The sequence below is a fragment of the Gobius niger genome (assembly GCF_951799975.1).
Source record: "Gobius niger genome assembly, chromosome: 3".
NCBI lineage: Eukaryota > Metazoa > Chordata > Actinopteri > Gobiiformes > Gobiidae > Gobius > Gobius niger.
In genome coordinates this window covers 4762329-4783023 of record NC_136854.1, presented here as the reverse complement: position 1 = coordinate 4783023, position 20695 = coordinate 4762329, and the positions used below count along the sequence as shown (strand labels likewise).

Below are 20695 nucleotides of genomic sequence, written 5' to 3'. Positions count from 1 at the left end.
CTGCATGATAGACAGTTAGAGAGGACGGCACGAAGCATCGCAAAAGACACCGAGCATCCTTTGCATTCAGAGTTTCGATGCTTCTGTCTGGGCGTCGGTTTTTGATGCCAATAAGCCACACAAACCGTTTTAAGAAAAGCTTTGTTCCCGCTGCCCTTTCCTTTATGAACAAGTCGGGATCAAATTGCCCCTGACAGGGTTTTATTATCTTTGTTACTGTCAAGTGGCTTAAACTTCAGTTGTTTCTGTACCAAAGGCACATCCTGTTAGTATCTGGAGCACTTACAAGCTTTATATTTTATATGTGTGATGTTTCATCTTTGTATAATGTGTTTTAATGTGTCGACTAGTTCTCAGAATTGCAAGACGAATTTACCCACGGGTACAAATAAATTAACCTAACCTAACCTATAGATGTATAACTCAAACAATGTACAGTAATCTTTATACCTTGTATACGTTTGATGTGGAATGAAGCTACAAGCTCTAAACAGGTCAAATGTTGCAAATTGTAAGTTCTATATCACTGATTAAATTGTTGAAACTGTAATTGTAATAGGAAAATGTAACTCATAATCAGGCAGACGCTCGTGGTTGTGTGTGCCTGGGTATGGAAAAGGTATTCCTGAACTTTGTATATTCTCATGGTAACTTTATCAATGTAATGTGAATTGTTACAGTTATTACTAGTTGAGTCCCCAATGGGAATACAAATGTGAAATGCACGAGTACAGTGAGTATTGTATATAGGGGAAGGCGCACATGAGCTATAGCTTCAGCCGCAGGAACACCTGTGGTCTGCACACTCCCTCTGCACTTGCATGAGATGCACCTCCTGAATGAACTGAGGTGCAGGTGAGACATCCAACCATTTGATTGAGTTGATCACTGACCTCTCACCCATGGTCATGAGGAGATGTTATGTGCAGAGTTCCATCCGAGTATTGCTTCCAAAGAGCAGCCTGATTGTTTGCAGGTGCACGTTTGCCGCTCTCTGGCAAGGTGGGAGTCGAACTAGGTGGGAGTCGAACTCGGTGGGAGTGGAACAAGGTGGGAGTGGAACAAGGTGGGAGTCGAACAAAGTGGGAGTGGAACAAGGTGGGAGTGGAACAAGGTGGGAGTCGAACTTGGTGGGAGTCGAACAAGGTGGGAGTCGAACTAGGTGGGAGTGGAACAAGGTGGGAGTGGAACAAGGTGGGAGTGGAACAAGGTGGGAGTCGAACTGGGTCAGTAATATGTGTCCCGAACATCGCAGTGAACTCTGCAACTCATCTGGTGAAGATGTCGAAGATGTCAGATGCCGTCGAAGAGCAGCTGGTGGCTGTCGTCAAAGTCTGCAGGGCTGCCATGGCACCTACTGTCCACACTGCCTCTGGAGGACTGTCGAGACGTGGCGGTACATCTTCACAGTCTTCACACTTTGAGCAGCGTGGACTCGACAGGTGTCCCTTCAGCTGTGACAGTGGAAGTGGCCCAAGAGGATAAGCCAGAACCTTCTCCAAGGGCAGATCTCTGCTTTGTCCAATGACAAGAAGCCTCCCTAACATCACTCTAGTAGCCTTCTGGGCATCTGCTGGTGTGGTTACCGTCAGCCGCTTCTTTTTCCCCACAGAGGAAAATGTTTTCAGTTGCAGCTGTGGTCGGGGAGCATAGAAGTCCTTCGTTCCACCAGTGTCGAGCCGTTCTTCAGCAAACTTCTTCAGAGATTCAACACCCCTGGGTGGAGCATTCAGGAGGTAAGCTTGTCTAATTACTCTATATACTGTAGCTAATGAAAATGCAGCATAACTGAAACATGCAGTGTCTGAAATACTTTAGTTCGGACTGATGGTGATGTCCTCCTGATTCATGAACAAGCCTGAGGTTACAAAGTTTTGCTCACAGTTGAGTGCATGATTCATCAGGTTTGTACTTGTGTACCATAAATACCTGTATTCTCCAGACCTTTTTATGCAAACATTGACTGGCCTCGTTGCAAAAGCAGGAAATTTAACCCAAATGCAGGACCAAAACTCAATGCAAAGGTTTCACAAATTGGTGTGAAAGGGTGCAAAAAGTGCAATTTAATTAGGTGCAGTAAAAGTCAACAGAGCTGGAGATTCATGTATAAGGACAATTGTTAAAAGCATTTTTATTCGTTTTAAAAGATACAAAACATAAACTATGCTAACTAAACAATGCAACAAAAGAAATAAATCCACCTCAGACCGTTTCAAAGCCTCTTACCCGTGTGTGAAAATGGCAGAAGCATAAAATGAAGATCATCTTTTTCTATAGAGATCCGGAACCGTATTCCTTAAGATTCTGAGAATCCTCTTAGAGAGCTCCTAACTTAACCTAAACATTCTTACGAGTGATTCCAGAACATTCTCAGGCTGCGTCTGACACCATCAAACTATAGCCTCTAAGTAACGAGCAACTAATCCTTAACCTTTCATGGGGTCGACTGTTAGATCTCTATGCAGGTAGTGAACTAGAGCTTCTTCAGCATTTGCCCAATTTCGACGTCTTTACCCAGGGGAAGGGGAAGTGACCAGATCACCAACAGCTGTTTTTCTTCTTCTTTAAAGTTATTGTGTGCAGGCCAAACAAAAGCACATGTCGCCCCCTACTGTACAGTGTCCAACAACAACATAGTGTCAAAACAAAGACATTTAAGGAGAAAAAAAATACAAATGAGCCATACATTTCCCTTTAGTGTTACTGTAGATCTGAGTGGCCTCTGCATAGTTGTGGTAGGACAAATTATTGCAGTGTATTAGCTGACCCAATGGAAGCGTGTGCAAGTTGAATAAGAGGGGTCCTAAGATTGACCCCTGGGGGACTCCACAGGTCTTGGCAATTTTGTCTGAGACACAGTTCCCAATTTCAACTTCCTGTCCTCGAGAAGGGACTTGAACCAGTTTAGAGCAGTACCAGAGATTCCCACCCAGTTTCTAACCTGTGAAGTAACATCCACTGTGTGAAAGGCGCTCAGGTCCAGAACTGAAGATGAGACTTTTCCTGCGTCGATGCTCAGGCTTTGCCACCTTGTTGGTATAGATCTTTTTCTTAGACTTTTCATTGTTGTGATGAGTTGGATATGGGCCGTTAGTTGTTCAGATCTTGTGGCATCAAGACTGCTCTTCTTTAGAGACTTAATGACAGCAGTTTTACACAGTTACACAATTCACTGTATAGGGATAAGTGTGAGCATTTGGACTGTGTGGATTATGTGTGGAGATGAGGAAGCTGAGGCACGGGAATCTAACAAAAAAAATCTCTATAGACTGAATATGCATAAGAAGACAGATACACAATACACATATGTGATTCTCCACAATTTTATTAATTCATCAGTCTAAGGTCTTAAAAAAATGAACATTAAAAAATATACATTAAACTGACTCATTTTTTGTTTTCTGATTCAAATAGATTTATAAATGTATGTAGAGCAGTTGCAAAGGACTATTCAATCTCTCTTCCAAGGATTTCATGGATGCTACTGTCAAATAGTCTTTGTGAACATAAAAAACAACACTAACACAGAATATTTAATGTAAAAAATAAAAAAAATTGGAATACATTAAAGAAAAAGAAAAAGAAAAAAAAACATCAACAAAAGAACAGGGTAATACTGTTGTTAATGCATCTCACACAAACTCAGGACTTAACATAGGATCAGGGACAAAATAATATGAGGGATGGGGAGGGGTCTTACAGGGCACTGGTCCTGGTCCTGGGGCTCCCAGAGCGGATGGACGGGTGTGTGAGGGACACGCTCGACTTGGTCTAGTATCAGCTAATAATAATTTAGTATTTATGTTATATTTATTCTTCTCTTTCCCCACTGTTTCCTCCATCTCCTCTTTTCTGTCCATTGTGTTTTTATTATTTCATACTCCTTTCCCTTGTTCTTCTCGTTATCTATACTATTCTAAATACTATCATATATTTAGTACACGTGTAAAAGGAAAATAAATAATGTTTCTAACAAATTAAATAACTAAATAAATAAATGCCGTATGCATTAATCCATACACGCGACAGTCGCCTACGCACAACTCCTCTTTCCCTTTAGTAACACCTGCCCAGTGTTCTATCTATTGTCTCACACCTCCTTCACCTTTGTATAAATGTACTTTATACTTTCTTCTTCACTGTTGTACATAATGTACACACTTTCTGCATTTAAAAAGTAATACTGACAATGAAAGTGTCAACTTGAACCCTCGAAGACACTGAACAACACAGAACATAATTAATGAAGACAATTTTCTGTTATTTTTCAATTCTTAGAGTTGGAGAATGGCTCATTTAATAAGATTCAAAGTCTCTGCTAAATTAGTCTGTAGTTTAAACTGTAAAGAAAAAATAAGTTTTAGTGAGCTGATCCAAATGATCTGGTTCTATAAAATATGATTTAGATGAGGCCTGTCTGTGGTCAACATGTTTTGTTGTGTGACCCCTCTCTTCTGCCAACTGTTAATATTCTTTCACATACACCGACTCCCTGTTTGACAGAGCAGAGAGAGACACTGAGGAGCCCACAGACCAGCATCTAAACCCGGGGACCAGAGGCTGAGTGAAGGTGGTGTTGAAGGTGTGAAGGAGGATAAACAGACTAGAGGAGACTGTGTAGAAGGACAGAGAGCCAGCAGCACAGTCCACAAACACCGCTACTGTCCCAGAGGAGGAGCAGGGGTGAGAGAGGCGGGTTCTTTTCTTTTCATGCCGAACAGAGAAACCGTCTTTAGAGCAGGTGAGACTCCAGGACTGATCATTCTGTCCAAATCCACTGTCAGCACCTCGTCCTTTCCTCCTGATTCCTCTGTAAGACACTGATATAGAAACCTCTCCACTCCACTGGACCTCCCAGTAAGAGCGCCCAGTCAGACCAGTGTCACACAGAAGCTGAGGCCAGACGTCAAATCTGTCCTGATGATCTGGATACGGCTGATCTTCACTCACACGTGTCGCCTTCTTGTTGTTGTCAGACAGTTTGAGATTTCTGTGAGCCGTGTTTGGATCCAGAGAGAGTTCAGTGAAATCTGATGAAGAGAAACACAGTTAGTTCCCCGCAGTGAAAGGTAAGAATGTGTTTCAAATTGTATGAAGTCAATACGAACAACGTCTGGGTCCTGGGCTCACGTAGTGGACTCCTGAAGGCTGCAGTCTGAAAAATCACACAGATGACGTCAGGCGCAGACAAGACAGACTGATGTGACCCAACATACTGAACAAATTCAGTCTTTCTAACAGGACTGTCCCTCACCTGAGAGTGGAGAGTGAGCAGTGGGGGTCGTCCTGTAGAGCAGTCAGGAGCTTTGCTCCTGTGTCTCCTGGATGGTTGAAGCTGAAGTCCAAGTCTGTCAGGTGGGAGGGGTTGGACCTCAGAGCTGAGGCCAGAGCAGCACAGCCTTCCTCTGAGATCAGACACCCTGACAGTCTGAACACACAGGGTTAAACAGAGTCATAGAAATGACAAACTCACAGAGATGAAGAGTAAACCCTCTGACCTGAGCTGCTCCAGTTTACAGTGAGGACTCTTCAGTCCAACAGACAACATCTTCAGCCCTGAGTCCTTCAGGTCGTTCTTACTGAGGTCCAGGACTGTCAGACTAGAGGAGATGAGGACTGAGGACACAGCTTCACAGCTGCTCTCTGACAGGTTACAGCCGCTCAATCTGGAGGAGACGGAACATTTACAACAAGACACAAAGTTACACAAAACAGGAAAACAAACAAAAAGTGTCAATGTAGATTTAATTGACATGAAATTACTAAAAATGTGGAGCTGAGAGGAATCTGCTTGTGTACGAAAGTCAGGTTCAGACAACAAGCCAAAGCCTCACAGATAAATGTCATTTGATTTCAGGTGAACTGCTGAAGTAAACACTACTGACATTGAGGTCCTTAACTCATGGTTTTATACAATTAAATCTTCAAACAAAAGTAAAAATAATCCTCTTTTCTTTTGGAAATAAATATGTATATCGATGATATGCAAAAGATAAATAAAAGGTTACAAACCTGAGCTGCTCCAGTTTACAGTGAGGACTCTTGAGTCCAACAGACAACATCTTCAGCCCTGAGTCCTTCAGGTCGTTCTTACTGAGGTCCAGGACTGTGAGACTAGAGGAGCTGAGGACTGAGGACAGAGCTTCACAGCTGCTCTCTGACAGGTTACAGCTGCTCAGTCTGGAGAGAACACACTGTTTTAGGAGAAGTTTAGAAGGTTCATACTTACATAGACCTCACTCACAGAGCTTTGTTGGAGGCTTTGACCACTGGCAGCAGCCTCAGCAGAGCCTCCTCTGAAGCACAGTATTTCTTCAGCTCAAACTGCTCCAGATCTTCTTCTGATGACAGTAAGATGAAGGCCAGAGCTGACCACTGAGCAGGAGACAGTCCACCTTCAGACAGACGTCCTGAGCTCAGGTACTGTTGGACCTGCTCCACCAGAGAACCATCATTCAGTTCATTCAGACAGTGGAGCAGGTTGATGCTTCTCTCTGCAGACACTTCCTCACTCAGCTTCTGCTTGATGTACTCAGCTGTTTTCTGATGGGTCTGGGAGATACTTTCTGTCTGTGTCAGCAGACCTTGGAGAAGCCTCTGATTGGTCGGCAGTGAAAGACCCAGGAGGAAGCGCAGGAACAAGTCCAGGTGTCCGTTTGGACTCTGTAAGGCCTGGTCCACAGCAGCGCGATGGAGATGGTTTAGTTTTCTCTTGAAGCTGAACTTTCTGGACTTGTGGACTAAGAGCAGGTTGACTCCAGTGTTGACGAAGGTCTGATGGACGTGAAGAGCTGCCAGAAACTCCAGCACACTCAGATGGATGAAGCAGTAGACCTTGTCCTGGTACAGGCCTGGCTCCTCTCTAAAGACCTGTGTGAAGACTCCGGAGTACACTGAGGCGGCTGCAGCGTCCAGCCCACACTCACTCAGGTCACTCTCGTAGAAGATCAGGTTTCCTTTCTGCAGCTGCTCAAAGGCCAGTTTTCCCAGAGACTGCACCATCTTCCTGGTCTCTGGACTCCAGTGTGGGTCTGTCTCAGATCCTCCTTCATACTTGATGTTCTTGACTTTGGCCTGAACCACCAGGAAGTGGATGTACATCTGAGTCAGGGTCTTGGGCAGCTCTGCTCTCTCTCTGGTCTTCAGCACATGCTCCAGGACTGTGGAGAGGATCCAGCAGAAGACTGGCATGAAGCACATGATGTGGAGGCTTCGGGACGTCTTGATGTGGGAGATGATTGTTTGGGCCTCGTCTCTGAACCTGTTCCTGAAGTACAGCTCCTTCTGTGGGTCGCTGAACCCTCGCACCTCTGTCACCATGGAGACGCACTCAGCAGGGATCTGATTGGCTGCCGCGGGGCGTGTGGTTATCCAGAGGCGAGCGGAGGGAAGCAGGCTCCCCCTGATGAGGTTCACCAGCAGCTCCTCCACTGAGGCGCTCTCTGTGGGCTCCGTCAGGGCCTTGGTTTGGGTGAAGTCCAGAGGAAGTCTGGACTCGTCCAGACCGTCCAAGATGAAGAGCAGCTGCAGATCTTCAAAGCTGCTCACTTCTTCTGTTGCTCTAAAGAAGTGATGGAGCAGCTGCACCAGGCTGAAGCTCCTGTCCTTCAGCACATTGAGTGCTCTGAAAGTGAAGGGGAACAGCAGCTGGACGTCCTGGTGGGCTTTGCCTTCAGCCCAGTCCAGACTGAACTTCTGAGTGAGCAGTGTTTTCCCGATGCCAGCCACTCCCTTTGTCAGCACTGTTCTGACGGGCGCCTCTGTGTCCGCGGGGCCTTTAAACATGTCTTCACATGTGATGGCTGTCTCTGCTCCGCCTGCTTTCCTGGAGGCTGTTTCCATGTGTCTGACCTCATGTTCCTGGTTGACCTCTGAGGCCCCTCCCTCTGTGATGTAGAGCTCTGTGTAGATCTGCTGCAGGAGGGCGGGGCTTCCTGCTTTAGCCACACCCTCAAATACACACTGACACTTCTGTTGCAGGTCACGCTTCAGTTTACGCTGAAGAACTCCAGAACATCTCCCTGAATGAAGACACAGACAGAGCCTGAGTCTCAGAGAAGATCAAATGACTGAGTGAAATGGACCTACTGCTCCACAGACGCTCAGCCAGCTCCTTCTGCTGCCTCCTCCTCAGGAAGTTCACAGTGATCTTCAGAAAAGCCTCTCCATCCTCATCCTCCACAGGCTCTAAGCATTCTGGGTAATCTGTGCTCAGAACCTTGTGTAGCTTCTTCAGCTCCTTCTGGACAAAAGTGAAGATGTCCTCCTCCAGAAGCTGCACAGACACATTAGAAACAACACAAATGTGTCAGTGTCAGATCTGTGTGAAACAAGTCCATTCATCTGAACATCTGCAAACTTCAGTGAAGGACACACCTTAAATATGGAGTCCAGCTGAGTGTGATGTTGATGATGTTCCTCTGAACTTTTCTTTTCTCTGCTGATGAGACACGACAAAAGACTATTTGGATTTAAAACTTCCACTCACACCTAACCCCAAACCTCTCACTAAAAATCTTTCAAGCAAGTCATGTTATTTAAACTATAGCCCATTACACATACGATATTTCTCAAAACACAACAGTACATAATGGTCAAGTTTAATTTACCTCCCAAATCACAGTAATTAAAGGGACACCGCATATTTTGGATGATACTGTTGCCATCAGTAAATAACAATGACCAGCTCGGGACATTACTGCAGTGGGTAATCAAAAAATGAATTTAATTACCCTTAACCTGTTTGAATCTCAAATTCTGCTGACTTTAGTCACATCTCCATGGAGATGAGCTGGAGACGTACCCACTCCTGGTAAAGTTACAGTCATGTCATAAATGTTTGTATTTTAATTGTATTTATTGGATAAAATTCTACATGGTGTAGCTTTAAGCTACAACCTCATTATACACTGCGTTCCAAATTATTATGCAAATTGGATTTTTGTGTCAAAAAGGTAAAAAAAATAAAAATAATAATAAAACTCATGGATGGTATCGTGTCTTGGGGCTCTATGAATCACTGACATTAATCTCAGAGACCTGGGATGATTAGTTGTCGGGTTAAGCCCAGTTAAGGGAAAAACTACTGAAAAAGGGTGTTCCACTTTATTATGCAGATTATCATTTTCAAGCAATATGGGAAAGAAAAAGGGACTTTCTGCTGATGAAAAGCTTGAAATAGTTGAATGCCTTGGTCTAGGTATGAAAACCTTCGATATTTCATGAAAGATTAAGTGTAATCATCGCACTGATAAGAGATTTGTGGATGATTCAGAGCACACTCCGTTTTGTGCCGACAAAGGCACAATATGGACGGTTTCTGCCAGACAAACACACCAGATTAGGAGAACAGATGCCACAAAGCAGCATACAGGTATTTGAAGCTGCTGGTGCCTCTGGAGTCTCCCGAACATCAAGGTGTAGGACCCTCCAGAGGCTGCAGTTGTGCATCAACCTTCTATCCCCTAAACTGTTCATTGAAGCTGATGAACAGAAACAGCTGCAGTGTCTCAGAAATACATGAGGACTCATTTTCAAACAGTCTTGTTCACTGATGAGGCCGTGTAGCCCTGGATGGTCAACTCAATGGAGTAGTGAATGGTTGGTGAATGACCACAATGTCCCAACAAGGCTGTGACGTCAGTAAAGAGTTGGCGGAGTCATGTTTTAGGCCAGAATCATGGGGAGAGAGCTGGTCGGCCCCTTTAGGCCCTTTTAGGAGTTTCTGACTGACCACTGTCTTCTATGCTACAAAATGAAGAGCCGTGCTTTACCTCTGCATCACTGGCTGCTATGGGCATAAAAGGAGAGAAACTCATGATGTGGACCCCCTCCTTTCCTGACCTCAACCCTGTTGAGATCATTTGGAGCCTCAACAAAAAAAACTTCTATGAGGGTGGGAGGCAGTTTTCATCCAAACAGCAGCTCTGGAAGGCTATTCTAACATCCTGCAAAGAAATCCAAGCAGAAACTGTCCAAAAACTTAAAATTTTAAGGGATTTAAGAATTTTGAGGCTGCTATCACACAAGGGCTCCTATGTTAAAATATAACTTGACCAGTTAATATTTTTTTGATTGAAATAGCTTTTGATTTCAGTAAATATGACCTCCTCATGCTACAAAAACAACAAATGACAATTTTCAGTTCATTACAAGCTTTAAAATGTATTGAAACGATGAGTTGCATAATAACTTGGAACAGTGGATTTTGAGGTTTTTACTATATTTATTTTTGAAAAAAATACTGTTATCACTGGGAGGTTTTTTCAAACACATTTAAATGACCAGTTAAAGACTTGAAAATTATGCTGACCCTCATTTGAGTGGGCAATTAAGAAAATCTTAGAAAAATGTCATTTGCATAATAATTTGGAACGCAGTGTACAAACCATTTGTCAATAAAAGAGCAAAGCTTGTTCTTGTTTTAGTTAAGCATATGTACAGTTTATACAAAATGACTCTTGGTCTGATGTAAAGGCCATTGGTTCAAACATAAACCGGTCACTCCTGAGCGACTCGCAGAAGGGCCCTGATTCAGAACTGTCTGGGTTGAGATTAACATCATATCTAAATAAATAAACAAATTAACAATTAAACAATGAATACTGTATTTAACCCTTGTGTCGTCCCCAGGGCCACTTTGTCGATGTGCGTCTCTGTCATAGTTTCATCAAATGGTCTGAATTTTCGGATATGCGATAACATCCATGACTTTTACCAGTAAAATGTTTTTGTAATTTTTTGATTAAGTGATTACAATGTTATGAGAAAGAGTTACACTCGTGGTCATTTCTGACCCCATTTTGTTTCTCTAATATTTCACTCATAAAATAACATTTTGAAATAAATGTTAGTTGTAGTTAGTAGTTTCACTTCATAAAAATGCACTGATAGTAAATGTACCAGTTTTTATTATTTTTTGAGTCGGTGGGACATTTTGAGCCAAAAATGGCCCTGTAACACTGAAAATCCTGAAGTGGATATAACTGGAAGTATTTGTTGAATTGGGCGCTGGGAGAGGCTCAAAGGTAGAGCAGGTTCTGTTTTTGAAAAATGTTTCACTTTTGAATGAGAGCAAATAGTTACACTTGTGGTCTCTGGCAGAATCCCATTCATTTCAATGGACATGAGCCGATCCTGCAGGTTTGTCTGTCTTTGACCTTTTTTACCAACTTCATTTGTGCTTCAAATATGAAACCATTATTATGTTTCCATCCCAGAGGACCTCCTTCACATGCACATTCATCATGTGATTTTGAATTCACATATTTTTTACCATAGTTACAGGGCCTAAAGCCTGAAAACAGCAGCAGCTCTCCCTTCATTTCAATGGCAGTGTCCTCCATGTCTGTGATTCCAGCGATATTTTTGTATTCAGCCTTTTATACCAACTTCATTTCAAGTCCAAATCCATAACTTTTTTAAATATACACCCCACAGGGCCTCCTCTACATGCACATTTACCAAATTTTTAATTCAGTTTTTCATAGTTTTAGGACCCAAAAACCAGTGCTATAACCCAGTTTCAAAATATAGCCAAACTGTGATTCTCACTCTCTTATTTCAGGAAAGTCTCTATATTCTCATCAAAAAATCTGCTCAAAGCAGAGTTTACATCTTAATTCATGAACTTTTATCAAATTATTAAATGTTCAGTGCAGTTTGACAGTGAAAGTATAGTACAGTAGAGCAGAATATGTGAAACAAAGCTGTAAAAGTTATACAAACAACTGATATTCTATAAACACCAAACAGCTGCACATCTATGTATACAAAATCATCTTTTTTGATCATGATCTCTTCCAAAACTACTCAGACACTGATATGCATCAGAAACCCGTAGTGCGATATATTTTGCAAAAAAGATATTTCCCCAGCCCTGATACACATCGATTTATAGCTTGATTTCAATATATTTTGTTTTCATGTGTGTTCTTTGGTAAGTATAGACAATCCAAGTATCTTTGTGTCTTTCTATGTTTTCTGTGGTTTGTCAACAATCTTTGATTCATGACTCATTCGACTATCTACACAGTGGTCTAATCATAACTTACCTTGGATCATGTTCCGCTTTAAAACCTATCCATCGTCCCATGGAGTCATCACTGAGTACAGACTCTGGGCCGGTCCCAGGAGCAGATCTGTGGACACAGAGGCAGCTGTGGCTTCAGAGCTGATTCTGACATGGAGAACAGTGATGGATCTCACCTTTGACCTTTGGGACAGTCAGTGGTTTTAGATGGAGCGGCTCCCTCTTCTCTGTGCTCCTTTTGATCCAGGCTCAGGCCAGACACCTAATATTCACATCTTTATTTAAACAAGTGATTAAACTTTTCATTCATCAAGCAAAATGTTGAACACAACTGTTAAACGCTCAAAACTATTGACTCAAATGGATCGCCACGTTTACGTTTCTGTAGTAGTTTCCATCTGAGTCATTGTTCTTAAATGTATTACTACCATTTACTTAGCGTGTATTTGAAAAGACAAAAAAATGATTTTGTCAAATTATATCAACATAAATCTAATGAGCAGACCATAAACGTGTTGTCCAGTTTCCCCCTGTAAAACAAGTGAAAACAATGTAACAGTAAATATATGCAGCTGTCATTCATTATTCTTTAGTTTCATTCTTTAATAACTCTACCTTGTTCTCTTCTGTTGTCTTAGCAAGCTTTTGAGGGTTGCCTGCATTTTGAGATCAACAGGTGGTGCTTCAGGCCGGTTGGTTCTGAAGCTCCTTCCGAAAGGTTGTTTCTGGTGGAGCCTGGTTCATAAAGAAATATGAGTGTGAGTGATTGTGTCCGTCGTGCGCCTCTGCACATTTCTATGCCACGCCTTCATCAACTGGATTCTCCCGTCGCCATCCAAATCCTTGTCCCATTCTAAAAGATTCAAAGGGTTGTGAAAGGCATAGATACAACGGCAATGCATCATGCAAGGCCTTGTCGAATGGGAAGAAAACCTCAAAGCAAAAAGAGGCAAAAGTGGGCGGGGCGGAACAAGGTGATTAGGCCCGGTTAGATGTGTGTGATCATTGTTAAACTGTTCTTTATGTAGACGGTGGTTTTATTGACTTTATTTGAGCATATTACTCGTTTTCACGTGAGGACCAGAGATTTAGCTTGTAGCATTAGCTTTCTCCTGAGGTAATGCTACAACAGGCATCCTCGAGGCCCAAACACATTCCCAGCACAGACTCAGCCACTGAAATAAGTTTTCTTGTTGCTGCTTTTAATCCCGGGTGTTTAGATAAAGAAACACTGATGTGTCTTTGTAAAAGTCCCAGAGCTGCTGTAGCTCCAGTTCACCATGAAAAGCTAAACCTCCGCGACTTGTTTACATCTGAGGGCCGACAGAGCATCTGCCCCGGTGGCTCAGCTACATTTTACATCACTGTTGGGGAAAGCTCCTGATTGGTCGATGCTCGCCAATTTCTCCAAAAAGTTCAACATTTCCCAACTCTAGCGTGGGCCGTGCTGGAGGCAAAAGATTACCATACGCGAAAAGTTTAAAAATGGAGGCACATGACTCACTGCGGGACCTCTTGACGCTCCCTGAGGCGCGTCCTCCAGGCTTGGCCGCGTTTGGTGTGCACGCACCTTTATGCAGTTACCATAAATGCTCTAATATAGGTTGGGCCTTTATTTACTCGAGGGCATCTAGGACCAGGCCTTTATTGGAACCAGGCCACAATTAGAGACAGGCCTTTATTTCTATTTGAGTAAAACGGACGACCAGGAAAACGAAGAAAAATGAGATTTGTGTCCATTTGCACCTAAAATATTAGGTTTATTTATTAATTAACATTTCAAACCCTCTCCCAGCGGCTGGAACATTGACGCCTTTTATTTTGTCGGGACAACAGGAAGTGTTTCGTTGCTGTGGAACATTGACATCAATGTCACTGCAGGTTTCTGTTTCGTTTTTACCGCGGACCGGATTATTTGTTGTTATCTCGTGTAAAAGGCGAGTTTAGACGGAGCGTTTGTGATCGATCATGAGACTGACCCGAGAGAAGACGAGACGCTCTCTCGCGCTGATCAGAGGACCCAGAGGAAAGAAAATCCCAATTTGAGATCTTAATATTGTTTCAGTTCTTTCTCCTAGACCATTTTGAGCAGTGTTTAAGACCAAAGTGAGCTCATGGCTTATTGCTCCCGTTTCTTGTTTTTGTCTCTTGAGCAACAGGCTGTGCAGAAGCTCAGGTCAGACTCCAGGGTAGATTTGAAAGAGATCTAAATTTGTTCTTCATCAAAACTCAAACTGTCTCCATTCAATTTGTCTCAAGTTTAGAAACCAGAGAGATTTCACTTCCAACTGAATCAGGTCTCATTCCAGGCTCTTTCTGTGTCTCTAAAATTGCCCTTTACAGATAATAAAAACCCAAGAAAAAAAAAACGGTCTAAAAAAAAATTGTTACCTAAATAAAGATTTGTATTTATCATGAACAATGGCCGCTGGCTACCCTGCTTTTTGACCACAAACGTGGGGCGCAGCGCGAGCTACACGTCACGCAAGGGCCGAGTCTACGGTGAAAATCCCGCCCGTATGTCCTTTTTAGGAACATGCTTCGTCAGAGCTGGGGAGGGGGAGCCTGTAAATCCGCCATCAATTCCCCCACGGCCGTGGTCATTCTGGTAAACGGGGAGGAGTGAGCATAAGACGTCCATTTTTTCTACAGTCTATGATCATGAATAACACATTTTTCTATGCTCAACACCATACTTTCAATGTCTCTCTTTGGTTTGACTCAAGTCATATTTGACCAATTTATATATATATATATATATATATATATATATATATATATATATATATATATATATATATATATATATATATATATATATATATATACATAATTTAATTATTAATATATATATATTTTTTTTATTATTATTATTTTATTATCACTATAGTTTATTTATGCTGTGAATTTGTCATTGTCTAGCCTATGCATTTGGGGGAGATAAATAAATAAAATGGAATTGCATGGATGCTATATTATTATACATGGTAGTAATTTATAAATAATAATCTTTTTTTTTTTCTTTTCAAACAAACGGTTCGCGTTCGGAGCTTGAACAAGGATGAGCTACAAAGTCATTGGTTAGCGCCAATTTTTCAAATTCACTATCAGTCCTGTAATTGGCTAGGAGCCTTGTCGCTCACTGTTGCTGAGCTTTGATTGGTTGATTTGTCCAAAGTGGCTGGTGGTCAGTGGCACCGAGCAGCAGCGCACGGAATACAGCAAAACTACTAATAATCCTGATGGAAAATATTATCCACCAACTACAACATTGAAGGTAAGACCAAGTTTCATTTCTGTTTAGCCTTCCTATTATTTACTGTGGCTTGATTTCCCTACCAGGCGCTGCAAGTGCAGCAAAAAAGTTGCGTAAGCTATGTAGTATTATAGCACTATGCTAACTAAACGGGCATCGTTTTACTGACTAACTCTCTCCCAATATGGGCATGCTATATAGCGTTGGAAAGCACAGAACCTCCCGAGTTATGTCGTCGTATTAATTTAACGACCAGAACGACTTTTTTTCGCCGCGATCGCGGCTATGCTAGCCTTAGCTGTTAGCAATGTTGTTAGCTTTGTGTGCACAAGCTGTAATGAGGAATCGGATATTACATTTATTTGTGGAGACATGAATGTATTATTTGTAAAGATTAGGAACACCAATTGATATATTCTCATAATAATTATTATAATCCTATAAAGCAACGATATTTGTATCAGAACAGTATGTGTTTTAACTTTGCACTTCTCACTAAATATGCCTGCAGCTAACTTTGCTTGATGGAAACAAGAGGATGGGGAGAAGAGGGAGACACTCCCACATACACCCTGAAATGTAAGTTCACTCTCATTCATTTATGCATAATATTAGGCAGTGTCTTCAGAACTGTCTGGCTACAAACTTGTTTTGCTATTTTGCTGTCTCCTTATGAAAATGTATTAAGATATCCTGTTCAATATATCCACTTAGAATCAGTTTGAGAAATAAATTAAATTATTAGTTATTACAAGACAAACCTGATTTAACACTGTGATGTTATTTTATATTGCTAAATAAACCTAACCTTTACCTACCGGTAACCTAATCAAAATCATTTCCCAAACTTTAATTGTTTCTATACTTAAGCGTTTTCCAGCGCCTGGCCCTTAACCAGTAGAATTTGTCCATATCAAATGCATGTGACAGCAAAATAGGTGAGAAGCGTCCCACGGCATTGTAGACACTTCTATAATATTAATATTTTTTACTCTTGAGTTTGCATTTACTATAGGTCATATTCTTTTTTCCTGTTTTGATTTTCAGATCTGATTGCCTTGTCCTATACCAGCCTCATGCACGGCCCTCTGAACTCAGAGACATCCACCGTTCTCTACTATACCCCAGGCTCCTGCTATCTCTCAGCCAAGTGGGAGAGTTGACCAACTAGAGGAGTTTCTACAAAAAGTAAGTGGTATTTATCATTTAATATTATGCTTTTTATTTACAGTATAGGCTATGCCTCATTTACTTATTACTTTTTATGGTATTTTCCTTAAACATAATCGTGGCTGAAATACATGACCTGAACTTTTCCTCCTGTTTTTCTGTGTTGCAGGTTGTGTACAGCTGGAGGCAGGACACAGATTTTGCCCAATACCATGCACCAGCTTAATTACAGGCACTTCAAAAGTGAGTTTTTGATTAGAGTAGGCATTTGACACCAGTGGTTTTAAATCCGCATGCAGCTCTTCAGCTCTCCTCTTGTGGCTTTTGGTTATATCTGGGGAAAAGGGGTCTGGTGACTTAAATGATTGACTGAAATGATTCATTGGCTGCATGGCTGCATTTCCTTGCAGATACCGATTTAATATTTTCCAGTTAATATTGCAGACTACATAGGTCTTCTTACACATTAAAACATATTTAAAAAAAAACAAAACCCCCCCCCAAAAAAAAAAAAAAAATATATTTATATATTTAATATTTCATTGCTGCAGTCTTGTCCAAAGACCCACTGTACTTTACTGGCTTTCAACTCAGAGTTGTGTAGTTTATTATAGCGTTTACGCCAATTGTGTGATTTATATATTTTTAATAGTTTATGCTTATTTCTTTTGGTAGTTGCACTGTTTTAAGTGCGTTATTTGGATGTAGTATATTATGTTTCTTTTGTAAACAGACTACAGTTTGTATATGTAATTGGAACTTTTGGCAAGTGTATGGCAATGTTTGATCCTTAACCTTAATAGGACGGTCCGCAATGAAATGATGACAGTCATTAAACATTAAATGTTTTTGTTTGTTTTGCAGCAGAAGAATCAAGAAGGGGAAAAATGGACACCAAGCAGCACCGATCATCTTAACAAATCAAGATTGAACCCCAATGTGATGACAACAGAACATCCTCAAAAACCTTGAACTGTTTCCAGAAGGTGAACAAATCAGCAACTTTCCTGGACTAATGGACTATTACCTTTGGGCAATACTGAAAAAGTCCAGAAGGATAAAAGCTTGAAGTCAAGACACAGGACCTTTACATAATCTAACATCATCTGTGGGATCTTCAGCAAGGGTGCCCAAGGGCAGCCTTTTTTATTACTTGGGTGTCACACATTGTTAGAGATGGAACTTGTTACTTTAGTAATTCTACGATTGAAGTCTTGTTAACTTAACAGACAGCTGACATTAAAGTTCAACCTTGCACCATTTAATGTTTTACCAGTTCCTCCAGGAATAATCCGCTATTTTCTTTGCTTCTTCCCTGCAAATACTATTTCCTATCAGTAGAAATCCATTTTACTTGTTATTATTGGCATGTGCCAATAACATATATTTTTTTCCTCTAGGGTTAAAACAGGGAAGAAAAGTTAGATTCATTGCAACTTTTGGAAAAATGTCCTGTGAAATCAGGCACATACTATATCCTACAACAATAACAAAAAAGGCCTGCAAAATCCTGGAGGGACTGTTTTACTGCTTTGACCATATGCTGTAGCTGCTCACACTTCAATAGGTGGCCTTCGATGAAAATGTTTTTATTTATGTATGCTAATATTTGTTGTGTCGCATACATTAAATAAATGTATATTTTGCTATTTAAGTGAGATTGAATCTTTATTTCTCCATTATGGCTTGTTTAGAAGCTTTAGGAGCCATAAAAACTTTCTCCCTGGTGTCTCAAGTGGGTCTCACCTCTAGTCTCATTCGTTTCTCCCTGGTGTCTCGAGTGGGTCTCACCTCTAGTCTCATTTCTTTCTCCTAAAATTCACTAGGAGTAATGGAGGAGAATCTCATTTTCGTCTCTTGAGCTTAAAAATAGCCACATTTGAGCAGCAAATTTTTCCTCTGGGGAGTTATTATGAGGTGTGGGACTGACCTGCACACGGAGCAGCTGGACGTGCTTTGAAGACGCGATGGTGACTTAATTAAAACCCTGGAGGGTCACACAACATTTGTTGCCCTGTTTCCAAATATAGTCACAGGAGGTTTGAAAAGTGGCTAAATCTGTGTCAAAGTTATGCTCGGATCAGCTCCTCCACGATTGATAGAAAATTATCTTGAATCTCTCAACTGAAAATCTCTCTCTCCGATCACTCTGGTCCCTTGCTTGGCCACTTTCCTGAGACGCTCCTCTTCTGGAAGCAGAGCCTGTGGTGAGGTTGCTTCGATGGTGGATGTGTGGAGGATTAAAAAATATGAGAACTCGCAGAGATGGCGGCGAGCAGTGGCAAAGAGAGATGACATGCTGCTTTAATCGCTTTTTCCCACGTCTCTCAAGTCTTACATGGGGTTTACAGAGCGTTTAAATAGATGTCATAGTTGTGTTTCGCTCTTTATTCGATACTGTATGTCCTTCGCTCAAATCTAATAAAGTTTATGGGGTGCTGGATCAGATTACCCTTCGCGTCCTTAAATACAACAAGGTTAAACAAATCGACTGAAATATCTCCACAATAGTTCTGTGTTCATGTACATTTTTGCCCCCACAGATCGGCAGGGGCCAGTTTAACACTTCTGCAACTCTACAGTCAATAAAACAAATAATATGGGCAGGTGAGGGGTGTGGTGCATGTAGTGGGGCTGGCAGCCTCGCTCCTGTCAGTCTGCCACAGGGCGGATTGATGAATGAATGACTTCAGTGTAGCGTGTTGAGGAACTTTACATAGCTGTCAAGTGGCCTGTTTTTGCCGAGAAACTACCGTATTTTACCCCTTTTTCCCACCGTCCTACCGTATTACTTTTATCACGTACATTTCCCTTAATATTACAAAATACATATATATTAGGGGTGTAACGGTACGCTAAAATTGTATTCGGTTCGGTTCACAGTTTTGGAGGGCTTGGTACAAATAAATAAGAACTAACAAAATTTTTCTTTTGAAAAGCTGCCAATACACAATAGAATTCTTGCATAAAATAAATAAAAGCGACACATTTGGGTGATATTTAAAATAAATTGCACTCTTATAATGAAATATGCATTTTGTAACATTTAAAATAAAAATGTAAGTACTGTAAGTAAGTGATACAGTAAGCGCACTCATAGCTTGTTGACCACATCAGTTTGAGCTTTTTCATGAAGTGCTGGTATAACTTTTTGGCTGAAGTGCGGACATGATGCGATATTGTAGCGAGGCTCAAGACTTTTAATCAAATACTTAAAGCCAGCGCCTTCAACAACTGAATATGGGCGCAAATCCGTAGCGATGAAAACACCTATACCATGCGTGATTGCTTTTGCCGAACTACTGGACAGGGGTTGTTTGATGCGTTAGCGTTAGCGGTGTTTGCACAAGGCTGCTTTTCTTTAGTAGACGTGGTATTCACATTCGGATGATGCCATTTTAAGTGCATTAACATGTTTGATGTGTTGCCTGCTGCAAACCCGATCTCCGTGGAACAATGTCGGCAACAACTTTGGATTTATCCACTCGTCTGTCCCCGTCATGAGTTTTAAAGGAGCTATATCATGCTATTTTAGCCATTCCAAAGTTAAGTATAGGCATTTATATGATATATTGTACCTCTACCACTATGGAGCACTCATTTTTGTGATAAATATAAGTGTTTTCTGGAGGTATTTTTCAAACCCGGAAGACAAAACGCTTCGATTCAGTTAACTCCGCCCCCTCTCTCTGCACATACAACTTTACCGTAATAGAAATAAACAGCAATAAGTGAAATTGCTTCACGATGCAGTTATACGGAGTTGTCATCTGCAACACAGCTTCATAAATGGCTAACACACATGCTAATATGCTAACACACACGCTAACACGCGTTTGGATTGACTCACCGCTCTGGTCCATCGCTGTTTACATTATGGGACTCGCGTTGGTTATAAAAGTTAATCTACTTTGATTCTGACGAAGGTTCCCCAAACATCCATCAGAGACAGTCACAGAAAAACAATATTTTGGTGATAGTCGCTGAATCCCGGAGAAAAAAAACGCTGAGTGGCCTCTTCCTGAAAAAGGTTGAATAAACTCCTCGTCCTCGTAGCCAAACGCGCTTCTTTTTCTCTGTGAAATTATCGTTAGTTAAGAATGAAGAACAGGTGTCCAGAGTAGGTAACGAGCTCCATCTTCACAGCTGCAGCGCAAACATGACTGATCTGTTCAGACGCTCAGGGGATGTGTTTGTTTTGGCCACAGCTGACCTGGAAGCACCTCGGGCACATCCTT

At 41.5% G+C, this 20695-nt stretch overlaps 1 protein-coding gene across 1 annotated transcript; it reads right to left on the bottom strand.

Annotated features, from left to right (window-relative positions):
* Positions 1-1293: 1293 nt before the first annotated feature.
* Positions 1294-12094, bottom strand: LOC306960446 (protein NLRC3-like; the record flags this gene model as incomplete). The annotated part of the gene is made up of 11 exons (XM_079552877.1): positions 1294-1380; positions 1587-1716; positions 4484-5030; positions 5109-5155; positions 5255-5428; positions 5499-5666; positions 6013-6180; positions 6245-8021; positions 8089-8275; positions 8377-8440; positions 12054-12094. 11 exons carry the CDS (start codon positions 12092-12094, stop codon positions 1294-1296), a joined length of 3390 nt encoding a protein of 1129 aa, XP_079409003.1.
* Positions 12095-20695: the final 8601 nt, after the last annotated feature.